Source organism: Melanotaenia boesemani, chromosome 22, assembly GCF_017639745.1.
Source record: "Melanotaenia boesemani isolate fMelBoe1 chromosome 22, fMelBoe1.pri, whole genome shotgun sequence".
Taxonomy (NCBI): Eukaryota; Metazoa; Chordata; class Actinopteri; order Atheriniformes; family Melanotaeniidae; genus Melanotaenia; species Melanotaenia boesemani.
Genome location: NC_055703.1, coordinates 17,723,773 through 17,747,832, shown reverse-complemented (window position 1 = coordinate 17,747,832; position 24,060 = coordinate 17,723,773). Strand labels below are relative to the sequence as shown.

Below are 24,060 nucleotides of genomic sequence, written 5' to 3'. Positions count from 1 at the left end.
AAAATGTATTGTAGTGGTCTTTGTTGCTATTTACATGTTATTCTTACACTTATCTTTGCGTTTAGCTCACCTACCTAATGATTCAGATCATTTTCAGTTACATAGAGTAACACTAACCTCTGGTTTGACTTGATCCTGTCCTTGTGTGCTTTGCACTGGTGTTGCTTGATCTAGTGGGAGGTACTTCTCTAAATAGTCCGGCAACTTGATGTCGTTAAAAGAAGGAAGTGGAGGACCTGAGTCACTGACCACAGCCTCTGCAGTCTGGACTTCCCCTCTGCTCTGCTTGGCCAGAATGTCTTTGATTCCAGTTTTAGCTGTGGGGCTTGGAGTGGCTGGCTGGGGTAGAGGTAATGGGCTGAGCTGGGGGGCTTCACCAGGTGACAAATCCCCTGAGCTGGTTCCCTCTGCCTGGGGTTGAATTCCTTTCCTCTTCCCTCTTAAGGTGGAGGAGGTGAGACTGCTGAGGATACAACTCCTCTCCAAGCGAGACCTCACTTTGATCTGATCATCTTTTTCTTCCTTCACATCCTCCTCATCCTTGTCCCTGAGGCGAGAGTGATTCTCCAGGCTACTAAACAACATGCTCCTTTCAGCAAAACTAGCTCTGGCAGGTAGCTGGCCAGATTTAGTCTCTGTGCTCTGGAGCTTGCCTAAAAAGCTTGGAATTGTGTCCAAGGTGGACTGTTTCTTCTTACTCAAACCAAATGTAAACTCCTCAGGGTCAAACGTCTTTTCAAAGTGGTCCTCTCTGATGGCTGGCATTGCAAAGGGGGGCTGAGGTGTACGGAGGTGGTTGTGCTTACGTGGTGGGAGGGAAAATGGAGCACAAAGTTTCTTAATTCTCTCAACGAAATCATTATCATCTAGCTCACCAGAAGTGTCCAGAAGATTGCTCTCGCTTCCAGAGGAGGTCAGTTTACGCTCTTGGAGTTTAAGCTTGCGTTTGGGAAAGTCTACATCCAGCCAGCTAGAGGGGGCATCTTGCTGTGTTGATGAATCATCTTGGGTAAATCCTGGTGATAACTGGAGCCTCTTCAAGGATGGATGCTGATTTGTACGAGGGATCAGCTTGTTAGCCTCTGGGAAATTTGGAGCTTTTAAATTTGGACTTGTATTGTCTTTAACTGGTTCCTTTTTAAATCTGTGTAATCTGTTGAGTGAACGTGAAGAAAAATCCCCATTAGCTACAGGTGAAAGTTCACTCACTGGCAGTGTGAATCTTTTCTCCGTTGTATTTTCTTTTTCATTAACTGTGGAGGTGGAAGTGATGCTATCAGAGAGACTCTGAGTTATTTTTCCTTGATCCTTGAGTGAGGCTATATTACTGCTGCTCTCTGCACGTTTGGACTCCTCTGCATTTGTGTGGCTCAAAGATGCTTTCAATTTGTCTCCTGAGATTTTATCCTCTGAGAGCACAGATTGGACAGTGGAACTTTTTACTCCATCATCCTGCCTGCCTCCTGCAACAGTAGATTTACAGTCAGAAACAGGCGAGGGCTCCTCAGCAGATAAATCTTTCTTTACCTTGTGAGTTGTGCCACTATGTGCACTAAGTGCAGGACTGCCATTGGGGACTTTTGCACTCACTCCCTCATCTGCTATAGTTGCTTCTGTAATATGCTTTGACTTGGAGAATTCAGCATCATTAGCTCCATGTGTACATGAGTCATCGAGTGAAATTTCTGTTTTTTCCACAGACAGAGAATCAGATGGGGGCTCTGCTGTAATCACCACCAGCTCTCTTTGTGTTCCAGGGCTTTCTGTAGGCTGTATTTGCTGCTCATCGGGCACATTTGTAGCTGTCTCTACTATCTGAGGGTTTTTATCCTTTTCTGTGCCACTGGCAGCCTCATCAGTGTGGGTGATGGTACAAATAGCAGCTTTTAATACCTGTGCAGCCACAATCTGACCAGCATGCTGTGTTTGAACAGAGAGTGCAGATGATTTGCTTGTGTTTTCTGATGACTGACCTGGGGTTTCTGGTTGCTTGACTTTTTTAATGCCCTCTTCTTTTCCTAGAGTTGCTTGTCCTTTTAATGAAACCTTGTCCTTTGTGGTGCTTTTGTCTAAATGAAGTGGCTGCTGTGTATTTTCTTTGCTCTTCTCCTCGCTGTGATTTGTTTTCTCACTGCCTATCATGTCTAATTTCTTCACAGCTTCGGCCTCAGCTTGATATTCTAGCTCTGTGGCCTTGCTTTGAGATTGTTGTGTTTTTCCTGTTTTGTCTTTAGCAGGCATCGTTCCTTTTCCTTCACTTTTTGATTCAAGCTGCTTTGGTGATTCTGTATGTAATGTAGGTTGTTCAACAGGTGACTCCTGCTTCGCTGCAGGAAACTTTTCATGAGGCTGATCACCTGATGAGGTTGTTGTTGAGATAGCTGAAGTTTCACTGCTGTCCTCCAAGGCATTTTTTCTTTCCGGTGTGAATGCAAGGCTGTGTTCCTCTGATTTTACCTCCTTTTGGGGTAAAATAATGGGCTCCTTGTCAATAGGCTTCTTTGTTCCACTGCTACAAGGAGCAGTATCAGGTTCATCTTTGTTGACAGGCAGTTCAGGCAATCCCTTCTGCCTGTTAGCTGTTTTTTTAATCTCACTCTTTTCAAATGAAGAATCCTTCTGTTTCACTGGTTTCTCTGATTCCTTTTTAGACGCCTTCTGTTTAGTGTCATTCAGTGGTTGTTTGTCTGATGTAGCCTCTGGAAGTTTAGGAGATGCTAATGAGACTTCCTCTGAAAGTTGTTTGGAGGCAATAGGAGTCTCCTCTGTATCATCCACCTGCTTTTGTTTTACAGCGGCATCCTTTGGTTTGTTTAGGATATTTGGGCTGGTGGGACTGGCTGGTTCTTTACTTCTCCTCTTTTTAGAGCGGGAGCCTGTTCTGTTTGGGCCTTTGGGATGTGGTTTTGTATTGTTAGTTAGATTTGCAGGATCATCTGGATCCCCAGCTCTCTCAACACCTTTTGACTCCGTATCTTGGTCTGCTGTTTTTGAAACTACCGTTTCCTTTGTTTCAGAGTTTGTTGGTTGTACCTCTGGTATGCAAATCTGTACCCCGGTAGCAGAGTTATCTCGTCTATCTGGTTCTGCTGTTATCCCTGAATTTGTTTTTCTACATGTCTGCTCTTTAGTATCCAGTTTACCCTGATTGTCCAGTTCTTGTGACTTCGATGACGCAACTGCCACAGACGAGGTGAATTTCTGAGACATTCCTGTCTTAGCTGGCATCTGAGTCGATGCTGCTTTGGCTTCTGACCTAGAACCCTGTGCAAATATCTTTGCTCGTTCCTTTATCGATATCAGCTTCTCCCTTGCAGGTGACGCAGAGCTTGATCTGGTCGAGCTGTAACGTTCAGTCGATCTTGACCTCTGCTCTGACAAAAGAACGTCTGCTTTAAACTTGCCTGTCACAGTTCTGCTTGGAGAGACATCAGCACTCCTTGGGGTTTGAAAGGTCTTGTAGTGACCCCCATCAAGCTGGTGCCGCTCAAACAGGCTGATTTTATCTGCAATCCTGCCATTAGCTGGCTTAGAATCCTCCAAAATCTTCTTTAAGCCATGACGTCTGTGTAGAACAAGAGAAATGTTTCAAATAAAAAAGATAAATAATAATTTGCAACAGTACCTCGAGCCATGGCACTTGCCACAGATTAATATTACTTTAATTCTTAAATAATTAACAGGCTAAATGACAGGCTAAATTATTATAATTATTTAATTACCCAAAGATAAGAATAACCTCATTTTAAATCTAATCTGTGCTTTATAAGTCCTGCCCTAAAACACAGAGCTGAACTTTGTGTTATGACTCACAGCTTTTACTCTTGATACACCTGTGTTAATTCCACCCACATAACTTAACAGTGTTGACATCGTCATGTTAGACAAAAGAAACAGTTTGATAAAATGACATCAATTGGAGACATGTTGAAAATGTTAAATATTTAGCCCTGAAGCAGCCAACAAACTGGCATTCTGGGTGGACTGTACAACTGTTAAAACATTGTACTGCATTGGAAGTGTAATAAATATATTGTTTTTTTTTTTATTAATAAACATTTCCCTCTTAACTACTACTTACCTTGCATCAATCTCTGTTCTGGGCTCATCCTTTGCTTCAGCTCTGGTATTCTTCAATGCTGCATTGAAATCCTGTTGGTCTTCTGCTTCATTTTTCTTTGGATTCAAAGGCACACACTTTGGGTAAATCTTCATTTCACTGTAAGAACACTTAATACTCCTGCGTTTGGACTCTGGTGTCTCTGTTTTCCTCTCAACATTGTAATTGCTGTCATCGTCCTCCATGTCTGCACTTCTATCCACCTCATTTGTCTGAGTGGCGGGAGTGACTGAGGCTAAATTCTGGAGGTTGTCCAACTGCTTGACCGTATCAGGGCAGGTAATCTTACTTTCCCCTCCTTCAGATGAGGCCTGTAAGGTGGGGTTAAGCTTGAGGGAGGAGTCTGTAGATGCCTCTCTCATGTGGGTGTCTGGACTTTTGCCCTGGGGGCTGGCCTTTGAGTTACCTGGTAGAGGGAATCCTTCAGCAGGATGAGCATTTGCAGGCTTTTTTTCCCGAGGACTGTTTCCTCCATCTCCCTGTGAGCTCCTTCTGACTTTCCTTCTGGCTGAATTTTTACGCCCCATGCTTTCAGCTTCTGTTTGTTTTTTTTCAGGTTCAGGCTCTAACTGTGAGTCTTTGTGCGGTTTCAGTGACACTCCCACTACAGCACTATAATAACTCTGTGCCCCAACTGCAGGCCTCACATTTTTTGCACTTGTTAGGCTTGAGCTATTTGGTGAATCAATACGTGCTGGAGACTTTGCCTTTGGGAGGACGTGCAGGCTTTTTTTGACTGTAGTGCAGACAACTTCCTGTCCAACACAAGGGCCTTCCTCACACTGAATCACACTGGTCTCCTCCAGGTACACTTGGAGCTTTTTACCTGTTTGGACATGTGCTTGTTTCTGTGTGTGAGTCTGGGTGTGGACCCGGTCAGAGTCCCATACCACTCCCTGTTTAAAGGAGGAAGAGTGATCTGTCAGATGACTGACATTTTTCACAAGATTCCCACTTGCTGAAGAATCGTTGCTGCTCTCCTCCCTCTCCTTGCCCAGCCCTGTTCTTTGCTTCCTGCACTCCACAAGCTCCTCCTCTTTTGGACCTCCTGTCTCAGTGCTGCTCACAACAGAGCTGTCTCTGTGGGGAGACTGCGTGGCGTCCTCCTCCTCACAAGGGAGAATGTTTCTGAAGAGATCCAGAGAACTGGGATTCTCCTCTTGCCACTTTTGTTCCCCTGCCTTGGTTCTCACAGAATCCTCACTTTCCTCTCCCCCTTCGATCTTCTGACTACAGTCACTACTTGAGGAGGCATTTTCACTGACAGACTTTGGAGCTTTTCCCTTCCATGGGGAGAACCAACTGCCAATACGACCCAAGACTCCGGTGCTCGGCTGCTCTTCAGGGTTCTCAGACTAAAGTAAACCAGAAAAATAGCTTACATAAATGTCTACTTATGCATACAGCTACTGTTTATAAACATGCATATTTCAATTGAATATGCGCAAACTTAAGTTAAAATGTAAATAATAGTAATCACAGGTGATAGTACAAATATGATGTCTATGAGCAAAGAAAGAGTATGCAGGCTTAGGACTCAAAGAAAATATGTCATAATATTCAGACATTTTTGACGCAGCCATGCATCTCTTAGCATATAAGACATGCAGTGGTGCTTATAACCTGTAAGCTTACCGTAGAAAATACCATATCATTCAGACTCTTTATGTAGGTTGTGAACATGATTTTGGTTTAGAACAAAAACTCCTACAGAGCATAAAACAAACACAAAATCATTTCACCAGAATAAACTAGAACAGTGTGAAAGAGCAGAAAAAACACATAATAAAGAGACAAACAATCTGCCTCAGCAAAGTGACAGATCATACAAAAACTTTCTAAATTAGAGCTGTCTTCATCGTCAATCCAAGATCAACTCACCCTTATTTACTTGAAGAAAACTTTTCTCTCACCTCTTAAGTGTAAACCGCTGTAAATGAGTCCTGAATAAGATCTTCTCTAAAATGCATGTCTAACTGATGGACATGTTGAGTTTGTCCTTCTTGTCTCCAGTTAAGCATCCCCAAACTGTAGGATCGAAGTATGCGTGCAACTGAAGTGCAGCCCTTCAAGAGCGCGCGCAGCCCCAGAGGTTAAAATGATGCCTTCAAATGCGGCTCGTAAACTTTAAACGTCACTAATGAAGCCGACGAGTCATCCAGTGATTTTCCCACGCAGTCACCCAGCAGCAGTTTCTTTTTTTGCGAGTTATTTGTTAGTGGGGCTCATGGCCAACTTATGAAAGCTATGTTTTAGAAACTCAATTTGGCTGTAATCATCAGTCATTTTAGCCTGTTTGCTTTAAATAAATTAGGTTAGTTTGTAATTTAAGAGTAAATTTTAAAGCAACACAAGCTGTTATTCTTAGTACCAATATAGTATTCTGTTTTATTGTGAAACATTACAATAATGCCAGCCATTCCAGCATTAAGACTTTGAAGGGCCTGAGGTAGGCTATGCTTATTTTGAGGCTGACACTTTAATTTTGGCTATTGGTCACTTTTGATAGACCTGTGTTAATTCCACCCACATAAGGGAACTGTTTTGACAACACCATGTTAGACATGATAATGTCAAACAATATATATGTGTGTGTGTGTGTGTGTGAGAGAGAGAGAGAGAGAGAGAGAGAGAGAGAGAGAGAGAGAGGGAGAGGGAGAGAGCTTCTCATGCCACCTTCTGTCTGCAACATTTTTAGATTGAATTCTGGGGCCTTTCTGTTTGATTGCTCAAAAGTGTGGCATGAGAAGAAATTTTTCATTTTTAAAAATGGTTTTTAATCCAAGCCAGCCACTGTACAGGTATTCACAATGTGTCACATTGTGATGCAGAGACCTAAAATAAGAAAATGCTTGTCTGTCACTGACACATTTCAGTGAGATCAGGTGAAGTTACCTCTATGCGATAACTGTCTTTGGCATGGAGTGGACTTTATTTGAAAACCAGCTCTCCACAGATAAACAAAGAAATAATAATATGGTAAACAAGAGGGGGGAAATCCCCAAGAGTGAAACAAATACTATTTTCTAGGGATGCACCGATATGAAAATTTTGGCCGATACCGATATCCGATATTAATATTGTTGTTATGGCTGATAATCGATATTTACCGATGTCGATATATATATTTTGTTTTAAAAGGTTTAAGATAATCAAATTCTGTACAAAGTGAAAATAAGGCTAACGTTAGGGGTGTTAGCTTCCCACCATTGTTTATGAAGTTCTGGATGGCAGTTTTTCAGATGACATATCAAATTTGTGGTGCTGAACGAGTTCACACGGCATCCTCCTCGCATTACTTCAACTTTGCAGATATTGCATACTGCTTTTCGAGTACCTTCTTTCTACACTGTAAAAATTACCACACAGCTGAAATTGCTTCTTGCTTTAGTTACATCCCAGAATGTAGTGCTGCATCGCTGTCACTTGTCCAAACATGGCTGCATGGCCAAACCTTCCGACACACGTACACAATCAGCAATTATATGAAAATAAATATTGGCTGTAAATATCGGCCCAGTTTTGCTTATCGGACCGATACCAATATGTTAAAAAATTAATAACATCGGCCGATACCGATATTAATGCCGATATATCCTGCATCCCTACTATTTTCCCCACATTTGCTCATGTGAGGCCTGTATGACATAAACTTTATCATCAACCAACAAACACCATCTCCATTCAGAAAGAAAAATAAAAAAACAACAGTGATCTCAAACGCCACTATCTTGCAGATTTTAGATGATTCCCTGCTGAAGACACCTTGTCAAGTTTTTCTAAATGATTATTTAATTTGAATTAGGTGTTGAAGCAGGAAAATTATTAAAAGCTGCAGGTCAATGGCCCTCCTGGATCGGAGTCTGAGATCCCTGTTCTTGCCAAACTTGATTAAGAAGAGCAGAATAACATGGAAACTTCTTTTGAGGAGACAGCATTGGCACTGTCCAAACCAATTACACACCCATGCATGGAAAGCTTTGGTGCAGCTGACACGAAAGATAATTTAATTAGGAAAGAATGCACATCTGCAGAATTCCAATTGATTTGTGACAGTAGAAACCATGTACCCAACCATAGTATGACCTCTTTAAAGCAACAAGGATTGCGTACAGCTGTTTACATATGCTGTTTGAAAGGCTAACAGGAATGTTTATGTGAATTACCTATTTAGCCCTGCGGTCAAAACCTTTTGCTCTAAGCTCAGAATTTTAGCAAATGCAGTTTGAAATTAATTTAAGTGCCAATTATATGCTTTAATTTGAGTTAACTTGAATCAGTATAGCCTTGAATGAGCTGTATGAAAGAAATTACCCTCCTCAGACACTAAACAGACAAGAAACTCTGGCAACTCTAGACTCTTTACCAGCTAATTTGCCTAATCATTTTATTTTAATCTCTACAGTTTAGATGTTCTGTTGTACTGATGCGAAGCCATTACAGAGATGTCAAATGTTAATGTGGTATCCAATATTTAACATGAAACTGAAAGAGCCATCAACAGTGAATGTATCATTTAATATAATTTGCATTTGGGTCTCTGCAGATTATACTTCTGCTTCAGAAACTGTGCAACACAGTCAAAAAGCTTTGCTGCACAAGAGCAGAATGGAGAACAAGTGGGTTTGACCTAATCCACTAAACAAATTAGTCGAATTCATTTCTGTTTAATGAATTCAACAAAGCGAACAATGAAACAGCATTATGCAACAATAAAGATTAGCATTCAGCGTTAAAGCGTGCCACAAATAGGATACACATGTTGACACAGTACACCTACGCACAAGAAACCGTCTCGCTCCAATGTCAACTTTGAGACGTGCTTACACTTGAGATAAATTAGTCCATTTTTACTTCTGTAATTTTTTTCCATATACCTGTAAAGCTACAGAGTTTGATTGGAACTCATAGTTTTATTAACAAAACCAGGCAGTTGAGAATAAAACTGGTCCAAAATGCGCTTAGGCCTACTATCCGCGACATAGGCCGATTAGTTGTAAACATGTCCCCTTGAAATTAAACCACAGTGGTATCATGAAATAAAAAGGAAAAGCATTGCAATACGTGGCTTCTTGAGAATTCCGACATTTATTTTAACAAGTGAATGCAGCAGGAAGCCGTGTCCAAACTAAGTTTTCCAGGGGAAATGACGCACTGCTCGTGTGGCTTTCGAAGCATGTTAAATTCAGTTTTTTTGGTTTCCCAAATCTGTGTAGCCTGTTTTCATTTGGCGAGCAGCTCAGCTCAGACTTTCCATGCGGTTTAGTGGAGCAAATTAACCATTTAACTTCCACTGACTTGATCATTTATATATTATCTAATTTCGTATTTAAATAAAGGAACAAATATACAGACTTTGCCATGACATGGTTTCAGATGGGCTCTCTTCTCAGTGTAAAACCCTGCACCACCAACTCCACCCGCTGATATGGGAGTGGTCTTTGCTTATTTGAAAAGTATTTGTTGTTTTACTTTCTTTTTTCTTACAATACTCGTGTCACGAGTTATTTTCTCAAAAACATACGTTTAACTTTGAGTTTTTGAAGTTTCAAGTGTTTGCCCAGCTCTAAAATAAAGCAACTGACATAAAACGGTTTTGACAACCCTCGCAGTTTCTGCACAGTCTGTTTTCCATAAAAGTTAAGCGGTCGCCCTGAAGCTGTTATTCATGCCAAATAGTCTATCGACCGAAGAGCCCACAAGGCTCCAACTTCATTTCTTCACAAGCACGTCAACTGAGACAGAGAGCGAGATCTTACCATGATTACAGTCTCTCTTGGCTTTCTAGGGAATAAACCGATCAAATGTAGCCCGCTGTAAAAGCTGTGAAGCGAATGAGACCTTTCGGAGAGCCGCTGCTTTGCAGAGGTAACCCGGCCCTCACTCAGAACCTGCACCACACTACCTTATTAATATTTAGTGTGGTCTAAAATAAAAGAATTTCACGGCTAACTTTTGAGTTGCGTCGAATTGATACTGTTGTGAATGTTGCGTTATCCCCCCCCTCCCCAAGTAAGTGGGAAGAAACAGCAGAGGAATCTGCCTGGACCAGGTAACACACCCCGAGGCTTTGAGCTCGACAGTCAGCAATGGTTGTGCAACCATGGTGAGACGCACACTATGGTCGCTTTTTGCTCATAAACAGCTTAAGACACAGCCTGAGTAATGGATCTTTGGAAAAAATTCAAGAGAAAACAACGAGACAAAAATCAGATTCTGTCTTAATTAGTGCAGCCCTTATGCAGGAATTTTGTCTGACTACTAACTTAAAGGCTGTTGGCATATGAGCTCCTTTTATTTATAAACAGTAAACTACTGAGCAGCACACTAGCTGTCATGATTACACCCCCTCTCTGTTTTCTATCTCCTATATCTTATTAATGAGCTGCAGCAACTGAAACCTGTCTCCTTCTCCATCCTATGAAAAATTTACACCTTCCTTTGACAGATTTACCATTTTACAACAAAACAAATGCTGACACAGTGGTTGGTGCTAATGATTAAAAGCACCTTTTTTGCCCTACATGTTGTCTGTTTGCACATTGGGATTTCCACATTTAAAGCATTGCAAACATAAATCGTTGACATTGACCTGCTCAGCTGGAAGAGAAATTCTGAAAATCATGTAATTTATCTAAATTAGCATTTATTTGCATCACAATTAATGGAAGTCCAGCTTTACTGGATCTGAACTAATCCAACAGACACCAATTTTATTGTATTGAACAGTATGTCCAGTCATGATTAGTGGTGTAAAAAGAAGATATTCAGGAACTGCATCATCCAAGAAGCAATAAAGTGTGTGTAAGAATTGGTTTCCAGCTTTCACTCTCTCTCTTCCAGTTGCAGCCACACATACCTGGCAGCTGCTCTCTACAAGTGGCCTCCTTTTGTTGTTTTGCCTCTGGGGTTGTGTTAACAGCTGCTTTCATACTGTTTACTAAAGAGAGGAGATTTGAATGGTCAGGGTTATGAGACACGAACTGAGTTTTCCATTAGAAAGTTGCTTTTTCTGATGTGCTGTAACTATGGGAAGGTTTTGAGCAGTTCCTTGGCATCTCAACCATCTTGTTTTTTTTGTTGTTTTTTTTCATCTCAGTCATCTTGTTTTCTTTTCTTTTCTTTTCTTTTGTGGACTTTTCAGATTTAATTGCAGTTGTAGAGTGAGTGTGCTCAAATTAACTTCATATGGTGGCTTATGAGTACAGCAAAAGGTTCTGATGTGTTTACTGTGGCCACTACTAACCTAAATAAGGCTTAAATGCATTAAAACTGGCAACTTACGCAAGATGTTATGCAAGATGCACTTGTTACATATGGGTGCAGGGACTCATTGCCAACTCCAGAGCGTATTTGAGTTGCAGTTCTTGAACAATAAGTAAGGCAGCTTGATTGTTAGCTTACAGGCAACATACAGTACAATAGTTAAGTTGCAGACAATTTCACCATCTTGAAAAAGATTAATGAGTTTCATCTGAGTCACTTACATGACATTTAAATAAACAATGAAAAGCTAATGTAGAATCAAAACTTACTTAGATGAGTCAGATGTACAGGCACAGAGTGTTACTTAGGAGGCTGTCATCTTCATTGTACTTTTATGTGTGTATGCAATACACCTATAAGAACAGAAGTGGGCGTGGCATTTCTTAGTAATTAATATATAACATTGTCCTTGATCATATCAGGGCATGAATGTTATAAATATGTTGCCTACCCTATTTTCTTACAAGCAAGTTTGAATTGCACATCTTTTTTAACACCAACCAAATCATTGAAAAGTTTATTTAAACAGCCAAATGTTTGCTCTTCTTCGGCCTTGCATGTCCCTCCCAGCGACTGCTCATTTGTTGAGTCATTACTGTAATCCACCAACTGGCAGCCACAATGCCATGGGCGGAAATCTCTGGGACTTTTGGAGACTTGTGCATGGAGGTGGTATAACTCCACTGCGCTACCCACTGATTATTCCTGCTCACTACACTTTTGGATGCCAGCCCCCTTAGAGAGACACAAACCCAGCTGTGTGGATCAAATAGTTTTTTACAGTCAGGAGTTAGACTCAGCTATATGAGGCATTTGGGAATGAAAGCATGGTTACGTATGAAGAAAATGTAATAAACAAATGAAGATTTAGTTTTCTCTGAATAGTTCTCCACACTAACAACCTGCCAACCCACTAGTCTTTGGAATTGCACATTATGACTGAACACCTCTCACTCACAAGGTAAAAAAGAACGTGATTCACTGCTGCTCCCTTTTTTACTTCCAAACCATTAAATTTTGCATCACCACAGCAACCATCGCCACTGATGTGTAGATTATTCATTCAGGTAATAGTGATACAGTGATACAGTGTTGCAGATATCGTCTCAAGTTACACATGTCCTTCAGTTTGTTTGTGGATCTCATAGTTAAAAAGTGTATCTATCACATGTTGATCTGTTTGCTGTATAAACTACTTGTTGTCATCTGAACTTTGCTGGCGCTATTTCAGAGCTTACAGCACCCTGAGTGAACTAGAAATACTTGTTTTTAGAGCATCAATGTTTTTCAGTGTTCACCTGAACAAAACCTCTTACTATTACTACTTCTGATAAAGTGACAGTTCAAGGATAGTGAATGGCTGTATCAGCCTTTCTTGCTAGTAACAACAACATTATTGCAGGTACACTAAAGAAAAGAAGAAAATGTGAGTTATAGTAGCTTTTTAAATATAATGAAGGTTTTCTGACTGATATCCTGCTGTTTTCTCCAGAAAACCTTCTACGGTAACCCACTGGTAAGAAAATATTTAAATGCATTTTATTTTAGAATGTGATAATCCACAAAAATACTAATGGAATAACATGCTCCCTGTAGTGAGTTCAGACAAAAGATGCTTGAGTGCATAAGGCTTTCTTGCAAATGGTTTTGCGCAACAAATAACATTTGATATGACAAACATCTGCTTTCTATTATCATTTTTATATTTATGTTCCTTGCAACATCTCAAATAGAATTTAATGAACTGTTTGTCAAAATATGAAAGATTGATTTGTTTGAGTCAGTGTTGCATTGAAGTTGATGGGCACTCTGGCATTCCCGGCACATCCTTCTGTCAGAGAAGTGGAGTGTGTGTAGCTCATGTTCTGAATTTTCCTGATAACTGATAATGATAACTAGCAATGTTCTTTTGTATAATCATCAACTGGTGTTGTTCAAAACAAATTTTATTTTGTTTTGACTGGTGTAATATGATTTTCTGCATGAATTAAGAAATGATACTCTGTCTTACTGGCTGAGCTTTTCCATCAGATTTCTCCAAACTGAAGATTTTACCATAGAGAAAATATTAGTAAATGTCAAGCTTGATTTAAACCTGCATTCAGTTTTGTGTGTAAGACAGCTGTCTTATTCCACTCATTTTCTTCACCTGACTCGTATGCAAGATCAAAAAGCTTTTATAGTTCAGTTTCCAGCTCCATTGATTCCTGAGAGAAGCATCCGGCTCTTAGGCTGCAAAACACTCCGCTCTGTTCATCAGTTTCATGTTAATTTGTCTGTCTGCTCAGTGGCTAGCAGCTTGTGTTACTAAAGTATTTACATGAATAGTAAAAAACTTTCATTAGGTAAGTTTTTTTAACCTGTACTATTTTCAGTGCTTGTTTAGGAACTTTTGAGACATTTTTCATGCATAGTGTTTCTGGTTCTAGGATATTCTTGGGTTGACCCAAAGATTTTCATTGGGTCATCTAGGTCGGTGACTATGAGAGCTTGTGCAAAACACTCACCTTACATTTCCATGATGACTAAACGCATGCTGCATTTGATCCAGCGCAGTATGCAATAAGCAATGCTGCTTTAAGTTCTTCTTTTCTGCACCACACAAATGTGAAGCTCACATTGAAAATGATTTCATCTTTATTCACCATTTATCATTTGTAAGCAAAAAGACAGAAAAAGTGACTCATGATATTAAAACTCGATATTAAAACATGATATTAAAACAGCGCACGCTCTACTTTTTGTAATAGAAGGCATTTTATTTGAGGACAACAATCATTGTGTTCGATGCTTTTCATGTTGTTGGTCTACCAGTTTACATTTGTGATGGATATTGCCCAGAGTTCAGAACTGCTTGGAACAAGTTGAAAGCAAAAACAGCTGAATGAATTTTACAAAGCTTCTCTCCCCCATAACCCTATTGCTCTTTCATTATTTTCCACTGCTGAGTGGAAAATAAATTCCAGATGCAGCACAACTCAAAATTCAAGCTTAAGTAATCAAAATAGCAGTTATCATTTCTAAAGCAATCTCATCTACAGAAGGAAAATGTTATGCAGGTGTGAGCTACTATTTCTGTGCCCTTTTGCATGTTAATCTGAATGCTATTCTTTTTTATAACTCAATTCAAATGCTTTATGGGAAAAACTCATGTCTCCAAGGGGCATGTATTTCCCTCTGTCCCTTCATTACTGACGCCTGAATGGAAAGCAAATAACATTACACTACCGCTATAGCAATGCTTTTTTTTTTTGTAGAAGCAGCCTCAGTGGGGGTCACAGTGAACATGGCGAGCTTGAGACTGATGCTCCAGTACAACTGATGGCTCATACAGCAGATCATCCTCTCCAAGTGTAGAACTGTGATCCAAGTTCACAAAGTTGGGGATGTTGAAGTGAGACAGAAAAGCACATTCTCTGTCCATCTTATTCTCCTTTATTAGTCCATTAAGGGGTTGGTGTCCCCCAACTTCCTCAATGTCCTCCTCCATCTCGTCCATCCCAGAGGTACTGATACATCTGCTTCTTTTGTCTTTGGTAGAACTCCTGTTGTCTCCTTCTCTTTGCTTGCCTTGACCTTGATCCTCCTCGTTGATATAGAAATTAAAATATGAGCGGGACCCTGCTAACAGCGGGCGAGAGAAGGCCTTGACATTTTCATCCTGGTGGCCGTTGATGTCCACCAGACAGCTCCCTGGTCGATGACGCTTCTCAGCTGAGTCTGGGTTTCTGTGAAGGATCAAATAAAGAATCAGAGTGAGAGCAAAAAAAAAAAAAAAAAAATAAAATGAAATAAAATAAAAAAAAAAACCACAAAGGCTCTGAGAATATGAGGACTTCTGATGTCATAAATTCTTAACATGACTTTCTTTCTTTGTCTCTAGGCTATCTGAAAATGATCATCAAATGTAATCTAGCAGCCTTTTGAGAAATGGAGGGTAGATATTTATTTATAGATAACAAATAAACTTCCACTTTTATCCTGCCTTATCCTTGGGGCTCTACTGTCAGACAGACCTTATAGTCTTAATAACTGGCATTTGCTTGAGATGAAATGAACCAACAGCTCCTAAAATAAATTTTATCTCCAAATTTCAGTCATGGTTTACTCACAGTAAGTCTTATGCTTTCATCTGTATAAGCAGAAGCACCCTTTAACCATCATCTCACACATCATGACATCACCACCCACTGATTAAATAAAGGGAGCTCTCTTTGGTTCTGAAACCAGATTTAAAAGTTAAAAGAAAGAGAAGACTTATACTCACTCCTGATGTGGTGCTCCAGTCTTTGTGAGCAGCGTGAGAACAAAGAACATGAAAATGACGAATACTGCTAGTCCAACCCAGAAGCCAATGACGATGGAGTCTGAAAGGTCAGAAAGGGAATTCTTACAGAGTGCTTTATTTATTTGATTTAATCTCTTCATGCATATTCTATATGGGAGTTTAATTTCTTCTAGGGACCCTTGCTCTGAGGGCAAAATCCATGAATCCAAATTTATAGTAGACATTTTTCCTCAATATTTGATTACAGTAATAGGTTGTTAGCAGTATAAGCCAATTTTGTCTCATTAGGTGGATTCATAATTGTCTGAGGAGAAAAAAACTACTCAGGTGCTGCATCAAATGTTCCCTTTGGTCAGTGTCACTCTAAAACGGGTAGAACATGTCACCTTCCAGCTAAAGCAATAAAGATAATGCGGGACAAATGAATCCTAATGAATTAAAAGTCTACTAACAGGCACACGCAAACACAAGCACGCACACTTTTCCAATTGGCTATGTGAAGAAGAGTCAACATAATACTACATGCTCTCAATATATGAATCAGCTTACATCTGTGTGCTTTGAGTCCCTCAAAAGACACAGGTTCTTCATCATCATAATATTCGTACTGCCACACGTAGTCACTGCGACGTGCGCTGATTTGGCTTCGGTTGTGGAAGTCGGACATTTCAAACCGATATTTTTACGTACCTTAACAACAGAAGGTAAATTAAATCAATCCAAAGAAAGCATCGTATAAACAGGATGTTATATCCGTTAAGTTTGCAATCCGCAGTCTGTACATTGGACTGGATTAAATCTATCTGCTGTTGTAAACAAATTTAAAGCCTAAAAAAATTTTGGGATTACCGCGAGCGATGTCTTGAGATGTTATTTCCAGTTGTAATTTATTAACAAAGCGCTCAAATTGCAATCCGGAGCAGGAAAATCCATCGCTTTACCATTACGCGAAAACTCTGTCCATGGTCATGTAAGTCCTGCAAGTGAAGCAGGAGGCTTTTGTTGAGCAGCTCTGTGCGCATCAGCCCATCCTACAGCGTGGGGTGGCGCACTCTCTCCTGAGTGGGAGATCCACACACTGCAGAGATGCTTTAAACAAGATGTAATTATTCTCGCGTTCATAATGTTTTTCCAACCTATAGTCACATGAATAAAAAGACGTATGAATGAAGGTGGTCTGATTTTTTTTCTTTGCATATTTGCTTTTATGAAAAATTGTTGGTGGTAAGATTCAGCAAAGATGAAAATTGATTAGTTTATTTGGATAAATACGGCAACAGTCACTTATGATCAAGTTACACTTACACTTACAATTTTGAATAATGACACCATGAAAATACATTGTTTTTGCAGGATCTATAAAAAAAAATCATAAACAAATCTTTCAAACAGTTTTCTGAATTATTATTGACCAGATGTATGGTACAGTATTTCATACAGTATTTAATCCTCTAAACAACACAGTGAAGAAACAATAGTTTGTTCGATGTGAGGCTTCATCAAGTCTAATGCAAGACAGAAAGGTATAGCAAATCATTCCTGCTAGCATATAAAATGACCATACATAGTGACATTTTAATGGATAGAAGAATCATTCAAAGGTTAAGTAATAAGTTAATAAGAAAATATAGGAATGAGTTTCTGATTAAAACTACAATCCATCCATCCATCCATCCATCCATCCATCCATCCATCCATCCATCCATCATTAAATTACATATTTTTTTTCTTTTGATTAATCTTTTCAAGCAACAGGCTTAATTAGAAGTCCCATATTACTGAAATTTCTAAAATGCCTGTTGAGCAGCGAGATTGATCAGAGAGCAGGATTAAAGCATTAATACTCAACCAAAGTCTATTTTCCATATTATGAAAATGGCAGTCCCTATGTAAAAAATGTCAAATGTTGATAAAACATTCACATCTCAGTGCTTTAAGTGCTTTTTGATTAACTTACTATGTTGGAATGATGCCAGTGAATAAGAAATCAGAAATTCGCACCATCATGTCTGCCCTCTCCTGGTTTAAAGTACCTTCATTGGTAGAGCTGACACAGTTTTTATAGTACCAAGGCAAAGTATTGATTATACTCTTACAGATATTCTTTTTCTTTTTCTTGTAATCCATGTTGAACTCTAAAAAGTCTTAACCATGCTCTATGTAGTGGTTGTATCAGTAATGGCCAATGACCAGTAGTGACTAATACTGAGTTGTTGTTAATATTTTCTAACAACAACACTCGGTTAACATTAACATCCATCCATCCAAGTCCATCCAACCCAGAAGCCAAGAAAGGATGGAGCAGACTCAACTTCTTGAGGAAGCTGATGTCCTTCAATCTCTGCAAGATGATTCATATCTTCTAAAAGTTTTATGTGGGAAGTGTTTTCTACTTTGCAGCATGCTGGTACAGCAGCATCAGAGCCAGAGACCTAAAGATACTGAACAAACTGATTAAGGAGGCTGACTCAGCAATGGGGGTTCTTCTTGAGCTGTTGAACACAGAAGAGTGCTGCACAAGTGGGTGGAGCCTATCTCAGGCAAGAGCCAGGTCCCAGGACAGGTTGCCAGTCTGTCACATGGCCAACACAGACACAAAGGAGACAAACATGCACACTTACATCTCATTAGCCTCATAGCACAATTCCCTAAGTCATATTTAGGCTAACCTTAAAAATTATTTAGGCAATCATGGTTAACGATGTGCATGTAAGTGTGCATGGAGAATTTGCAACTAGGACAGCTTGCAACTCCACACAGATTTGAAATGGATTCAAGCCAGGAACCTTCTTGTTAGGTGACAATGCTAACAACCACACCACTGTACCGCTAACAACCACACCACTGTACTGCTAACAACCACACCACTGTACAGTCCTAAGACAGATAAGCATCCAACTGATCATGATTATTAAGTTAAGCTTCACACTTCTCTCATTTACTGCTTTTCTGCGTCAAGTTATATTGTGTCAAATTATTATATAGCTACAAAAATGAGGTCCCCAGTGTAGCAGAATCTACTGCAATGGCAGTTTTTACTTGCATGAGATGGATTAGATGGCCCCAGAACCTGGTAGTGTTGCAGCTTGTTATCCTGGCACAACTGGACAGATAGTTTCTTGATAGATTCAACCCTGAAATATGTTTTTGTATATAAAGTGTTAAAGAAAGGGAAGAAAACTCCTGGATCTGCAGATGTAATTTCAAAAGACTTAAAAAATGTCTCCATGTTTCTAATGTTATTTTTCTTTACTTTCACCATCTATACTAGTTGTGCCTCTTTACCCTATAAAATGGAAGTAAGATAAATCATAACCTCCTTTGTAAGTTTATTTTTTCCTGTGATCCCTCTCTTTTTCCTTTTTCTTGTGTCTTGTGTGTTTCTTATTTTTTCTGTTTACCAGCACAGCTTTTCATCTTTTTCTATGCCCTGCAGTGTTCTACCTGCCTGGTCTTTTTTAAGTCATCACCTGTTTGTTCTTTTTCCCACTGTGATATTTTTTGCCATAGGTTATATTTCTAGTTAATCATTTGTTACGTTTTGTAGGGGCTTTGGGTTTAACACATTTCTTCTTGTGTCTCAGGTGATCAGCCTTTCTGTCAGTCAGGCTCCATCGTCTGCTCACAACTTACATTTCTTGATCTATTTGATTCCCTCAGCTCTCTCTGCCATCCTGGGCCATTAACATCCTCATGCACCCCTCCTCCACTTGGTATCGTCACATCTTTCATCTCTTTTAAAGGACATATGAAATAATGATAATGAAGAAATGTTAATATATTTTTTCAGTAATTTGAGATCATAACTAGATTACATATATTTACTCAGTTTGTCTTTTTGTCTGTATCCATTTGGCAAAAAGCTGAAATGGACATTAAAATGCATTAAAGCTGGCGTACAGCATTTTTCTGTTTTATATTCAACTGAGAATCAATAATGCATATTTCAATAACACAGACTTTCTCATTGCTGTCCCACAGGATCTGCTTTGTTCTCCTCTAGTTGTAGGGATCTGTAAAGATGTAATGCACTGTTATTTTCACAGCAAATCTTAGAAGGGCTTTGATCAGAAGAAGTGCTTCAAATGGTTGCTGATATCAAAATGACTCAGACACTCCACCATGAAAAAGCTTATTGCGTCTCTACTACAATCAGCAAAATACAGGACTGAATAAATATATATATATATATGCTAATTTTATTCACACTGGAAAGCAAGAATGAAGATTTACTGTCATAATTGATCAAAAGAAAAGCTGCACCACCCTGATGTTTGATTTTTTCTTTAATTTATATTAACAGGACACAACAATGGATTCAAATTAATTAATTCTTATCAGCCTATATTAATTATACAAGATCAAATCTTATGTTTTGATTCACTGTCTCTCCTCCCTTGAGAACCCCCTGACTTCATCATCTGATTCCCCATCTCATTGTGTTTTAGGCACATAATAAAACAATAATTTTGTGTGGATACCAACAAGGTAAATCTCCTTAATGACTTTATCTGTTATAAAATGTAAACAGCAGCCAAAATGTCAAGTTCAGTGATATTGATTTAGTTCAGTCTTTTAATGAATTGGAATTTCTTTGTCACTGCTAATATAATTGTATACTTTAAAACAGAGGCACACTAAAGATGAAACATCAAACCATCTCATTAACTTTATTAATCTAAATGGCATCTAAGCTCAGCTGATAGTTTGCAGTAGAAACTTAAGACATCAAGTTCTAGTCACAGATTGTACATACATTAAATCTCACCGATAGCCAGTCTAGTTCAGTCCAAATTTATTTGCAACAGGATTAAATCAATGTGCTGTACAGTCACTGAAATACATACAGTAATCAACATTTAATTACATGTGTAAAATAATTTTCTTTTTGTTCACCTTTTTATTTTCATTTAACATGAGACAAGTGTTAGCTGTGCTGCCTTTGTAATAATAAAATATGTGTGTGTGTTTTTAAAGTCTTGTAAATCTTCTGCTCTGTTTTCATTTTTTGCTGCGTGGTGTCTAGCCACTCATTTAAAGTTACATCTGGTATACGTTCTCTTTTACTCTCAGAATGCTGATTGTTACATGTGTAATTTATATCTTTTTATTTGTCAGCCAAAGTGTTTCTGAAAGTAACCTCACTAGACTCCACCTCTCTTTGCTTTCATAACCAAGAGCAAAATTTTATTACTGCAAATAAAATCAAAATGAATGTTGTACCTGTTAATTTAGATCTAAAATACACTGGAAATTAAATTATATTATCTTTTCAGAGATCTTGGAGGTTTCTGAAACTGTGTGACAGTGTTACAGTAATAGTTTTCCGCGGCTCCAGATGTTCTCTCACAAAGGTCAGAGTGGAGACCTGCGCAAAGAGGTTTTTAAAGTGCCCCAGAGAGTGTGCTTTTCTCAGTAGCGCTGTTTGACTGTGGAAGGGTGAATTCCAGTGGCAAAGGAGGCTGAAGACAGCCAGCATCCTCCACCAGCTGCAGACAGCTGCCAGTGCCTCAGTCTGTCGTGGCCTGCCTATGCATGCTGCCAACATGTTGCATGACAGCATGTTGGATCGAGTCACCATTGGCGGCCAAGAGTCCACATCCTTCCCTGTACATACAGGGATGAGACAAGGCTGTGTACTGGTATCTGTGATCTTTAACATTTTCCTCCTATGTGTCACCCGACTTCTCCATAAGGAGCTTTAGGACAGAAGTGGTGCTGCAGTGGAAACCCCTTTAATATCAGGAGGCTCCAACCCACCACCAAGCTATCTCAGGAGCAGGTCCTACAGCTGCAGTATGCAGATGACTGTGCTATAGTGGCTCACTCTCCACAGGACCGTCAGTTCATCCTTGATGTAGCTGTACAGGCCTACAGCGGGATGGGACTGCTGGTCAACATCGCCAAGACAGAAGTGGTCTCCTAATGGAGTTCCACTATCCTACACACCCTGCCCATCTTCACCATTAACCATAACCAGCTGGTAACGGTTCCTTCAAATATCGGAGTAGTATCCTTTCTGTGGACTGCAACGTGGACCACGAAATACAAAACCGGAGGAGGCTGCCTTTGGGAGACTCTGATGCCGTGTCTTTCAAAACAAAAATCTCAATCCCCCCACCAAGGTTGCCAACTACCAGGCTGTCTGCATCACTAACCTCCTCTATAGCTATGAAGGACCATATATAGCCACTACATCAAGTCCCTGGAGCACTTCCACATTTGATATCTATGGCACATCCAGGAACTCACCTGGCATGATTTTGTGCCTCATTCTGAGATACTTGATAGAGCAAACTGCAGAAGTATTGCCCATCACCAACTATGCTGGCTTGGACATGTGATCTGGATGCCCCAACATCGTCTACCCCGCAGAATGCTGTATGGCCAGTTCCACCATGGCCAGAGCTCAGCCAGAGGCAAGACCAGCTAAAAACTTCCCTGAGGAAGTGCAACATCAAGCCTGAGGAACTGGAGACTGTTGCTGCTCTCTGCCTTGATTACAGGCTGGAGGAGGAAAGGACAGCCAGGAGAGAGCGGAAAAGACGAGAGAAACACAAGAGGAACCCACCCCTTACTACCAGCACCACAGCAACTCACATACCTGCAATAAATATGTGGCTCCCGCATTGGCCTTTTTAGCCATCAAAGAACTCACCGTTGAAGGACACATGTGAATGTCATCATCAGATTTGATGGACAACAATAACCATAAGCTAACCTAATAGTTTTAAATAACTGCCTGTGTTAAAGCTCACCCTGTTGCCAGCATATGATGATCACAGCCATCTTGATGCAAAATAATCTACAATAATGAGGCTCAAACCTTTCCAAGAAGCTTGCAGACTTTTGCTGCATTTAAATGACTGACTGCCGGACTCTGGTCTCTCTGACACACAATTGAGATTCAGTACCATTCAACACAGAAGATTCTTTTCCTCTTAAAAAGAAATGGGGTATATATTTATATATAACCCCTCCAATTCACTTTCTTTCATCAATACTCTGCAAGTGTACACAAAAACATAGAGTCAATACAAATTCCTGTGTTGATGCTTATTTTGTTTTCTTCATTTCCACATCATGCAGAATTACATGCTGATCACATATCTGCTGTAGCTTTAAAGCTGCTACCACCCAGCACGTTGACTGCTCTAGAGAAGATAAAAACATTGAAGACACCTAAACAGATATTGTTAAATATTCATAGATCTTCTACCAGCACTGCTACTACGTGCAGTGCATAATTCTGCGCAGGTTGCTGAGATGAACTTCAACCTTTCATTTACTTGCAGTGAAATATTATCCAGACTATTCAGGTTTCTTTAAGGCCTTACTTTTAGTACTTCTTGTTTTTAGACAGAAAAAAGATTTACTCATGCATTTGTTACATATCAAAATGTTTCCCTTATATGTGTGGTAATGGATTCATTTAATTTTTAAGCTTTCAAAAAGCACATACTCACTCAGCTGATTATACTGAGGCTTGTACATTGCACATGCACCCCAACCAAGATTTCTAAACTCACATTTTTACTTCAAACTTCTTTTGATTTGCAAAATCAATCTTAAAAACTCCCTCTTTCTTCCCTTGTCATCTAAATTGACTCTCACAAGTGCTATTTTTCAGTGCATCAGCTTATAAATGGCAGTGTCCCAATTCTGTCTCTGTCAGCATAAACCAAAAACTGTGCTGCATATTGAGCAGCTGCCTAGAGCAGAAGGAAAAGACAGCGCACTGTCATCTTGACCCTTGCTTTGAGTTTTCTGGCTTAAGGTAATTTTGTGATGGATGGATGGTGTCTGGAATCAAGCTAATGGACTAATAATAATACTAATACTACTACTACTACTACTACTAATAATAATAATAATTGGGGGCCTTTCATGACAATCAAGGTCATGTTACAATAAAAGATATTAAAAATGAAGAAGAATACAGTGAAATAAATAAGTTAAATAAACATGAGGCAACATTAAAAAATAAAAAAACATCACAGAAGAGACAAATTAAGGATGATAGGGAGTAGCAGAGTTTGAAAAGATGAGTCTTAAATTTGGATCTGAACAGTGAAAGTGAGTCGAGTGAGGAAGAAAGCACTGAGCGAACAAAACAATAAAAACATAAATCAATTACCTAAATTCATAAAAAAAAAAACAATTTCTAGCTTCAATAGTCTCCCTGACTTCATTTTATCTTCTTTGTTTCCAATATCCTGATCTGTTCCAAGTTCTATTATTTGGTTGAATTGCTTGCATCTTGTTTTTCACATATCTTTCTCTGAGTCATGCTTCCTTCTACTAACACTTAATTTTTCCACCATCAGATGGTTTCCTAGGGAACACTCTGGACTTCAGTTTACTGGGCTTTGGACCAGCTTGACCC

The 24,060-nt window shown here is 39.5% G+C and overlaps 2 protein-coding genes across 5 annotated transcripts in view; both read right to left on the bottom strand.

Annotated features, from left to right (window-relative positions):
• The window catches only part of LOC121634165 (beta/gamma crystallin domain-containing protein 1-like), a 31,262-nt gene extending 21,084 nt beyond the window's left edge, over nt 1–10,178 (bottom strand). Inside the window, exons 1-3 of one of the 3 annotated variants that reach the window (XM_041976667.1) lie at nt 9,880–10,178; nt 4,082–5,475; nt 118–3,565 (exon numbers count right to left, since the gene is read on the bottom strand). In XM_041976667.1, the coding sequence (XP_041832601.1) occupies nt 118–3,565; nt 4,082–5,475; nt 9,880–9,882 (4,845 nt within the window). In that variant the 5' untranslated portion in view covers nt 9,883–10,178. Of the gene's footprint in view, nt 1–117; nt 3,566–4,081; nt 5,476–5,755; nt 5,828–9,879 lie in introns of those variants that run through there. The other 2 variants (XM_041976668.1, XM_041976666.1) reach the window with 2 other exon arrangements.
• Nucleotides 10,179–14,580: 4,402 nt separating this feature from the next.
• On the bottom strand, nt 14,581–16,712 carry LOC121634180 (melanocortin-2 receptor accessory protein 2A-like). Of its 2 annotated transcripts, XM_041976693.1 has the most exons (4): nt 16,524–16,712; nt 16,224–16,364; nt 15,654–15,753; nt 14,581–15,114 (listed from the first exon to the last, which is right to left on the bottom strand). In XM_041976693.1, exons 2-4 carry the CDS (start codon nt 16,339–16,341, stop codon nt 14,652–14,654), a joined length of 681 nt encoding a protein of 226 aa, XP_041832627.1. In that variant the 5' UTR covers nt 16,342–16,364; nt 16,524–16,712; the 3' UTR covers nt 14,581–14,651. The 2 variants fall into 2 exon arrangements, with proteins under 2 accessions (XP_041832627.1, XP_041832626.1); XM_041976692.1 differs by having other exon boundaries at nt 16,224–16,712.
• Between the last annotated feature and the right edge of the window lie 7,348 nt (nt 16,713–24,060).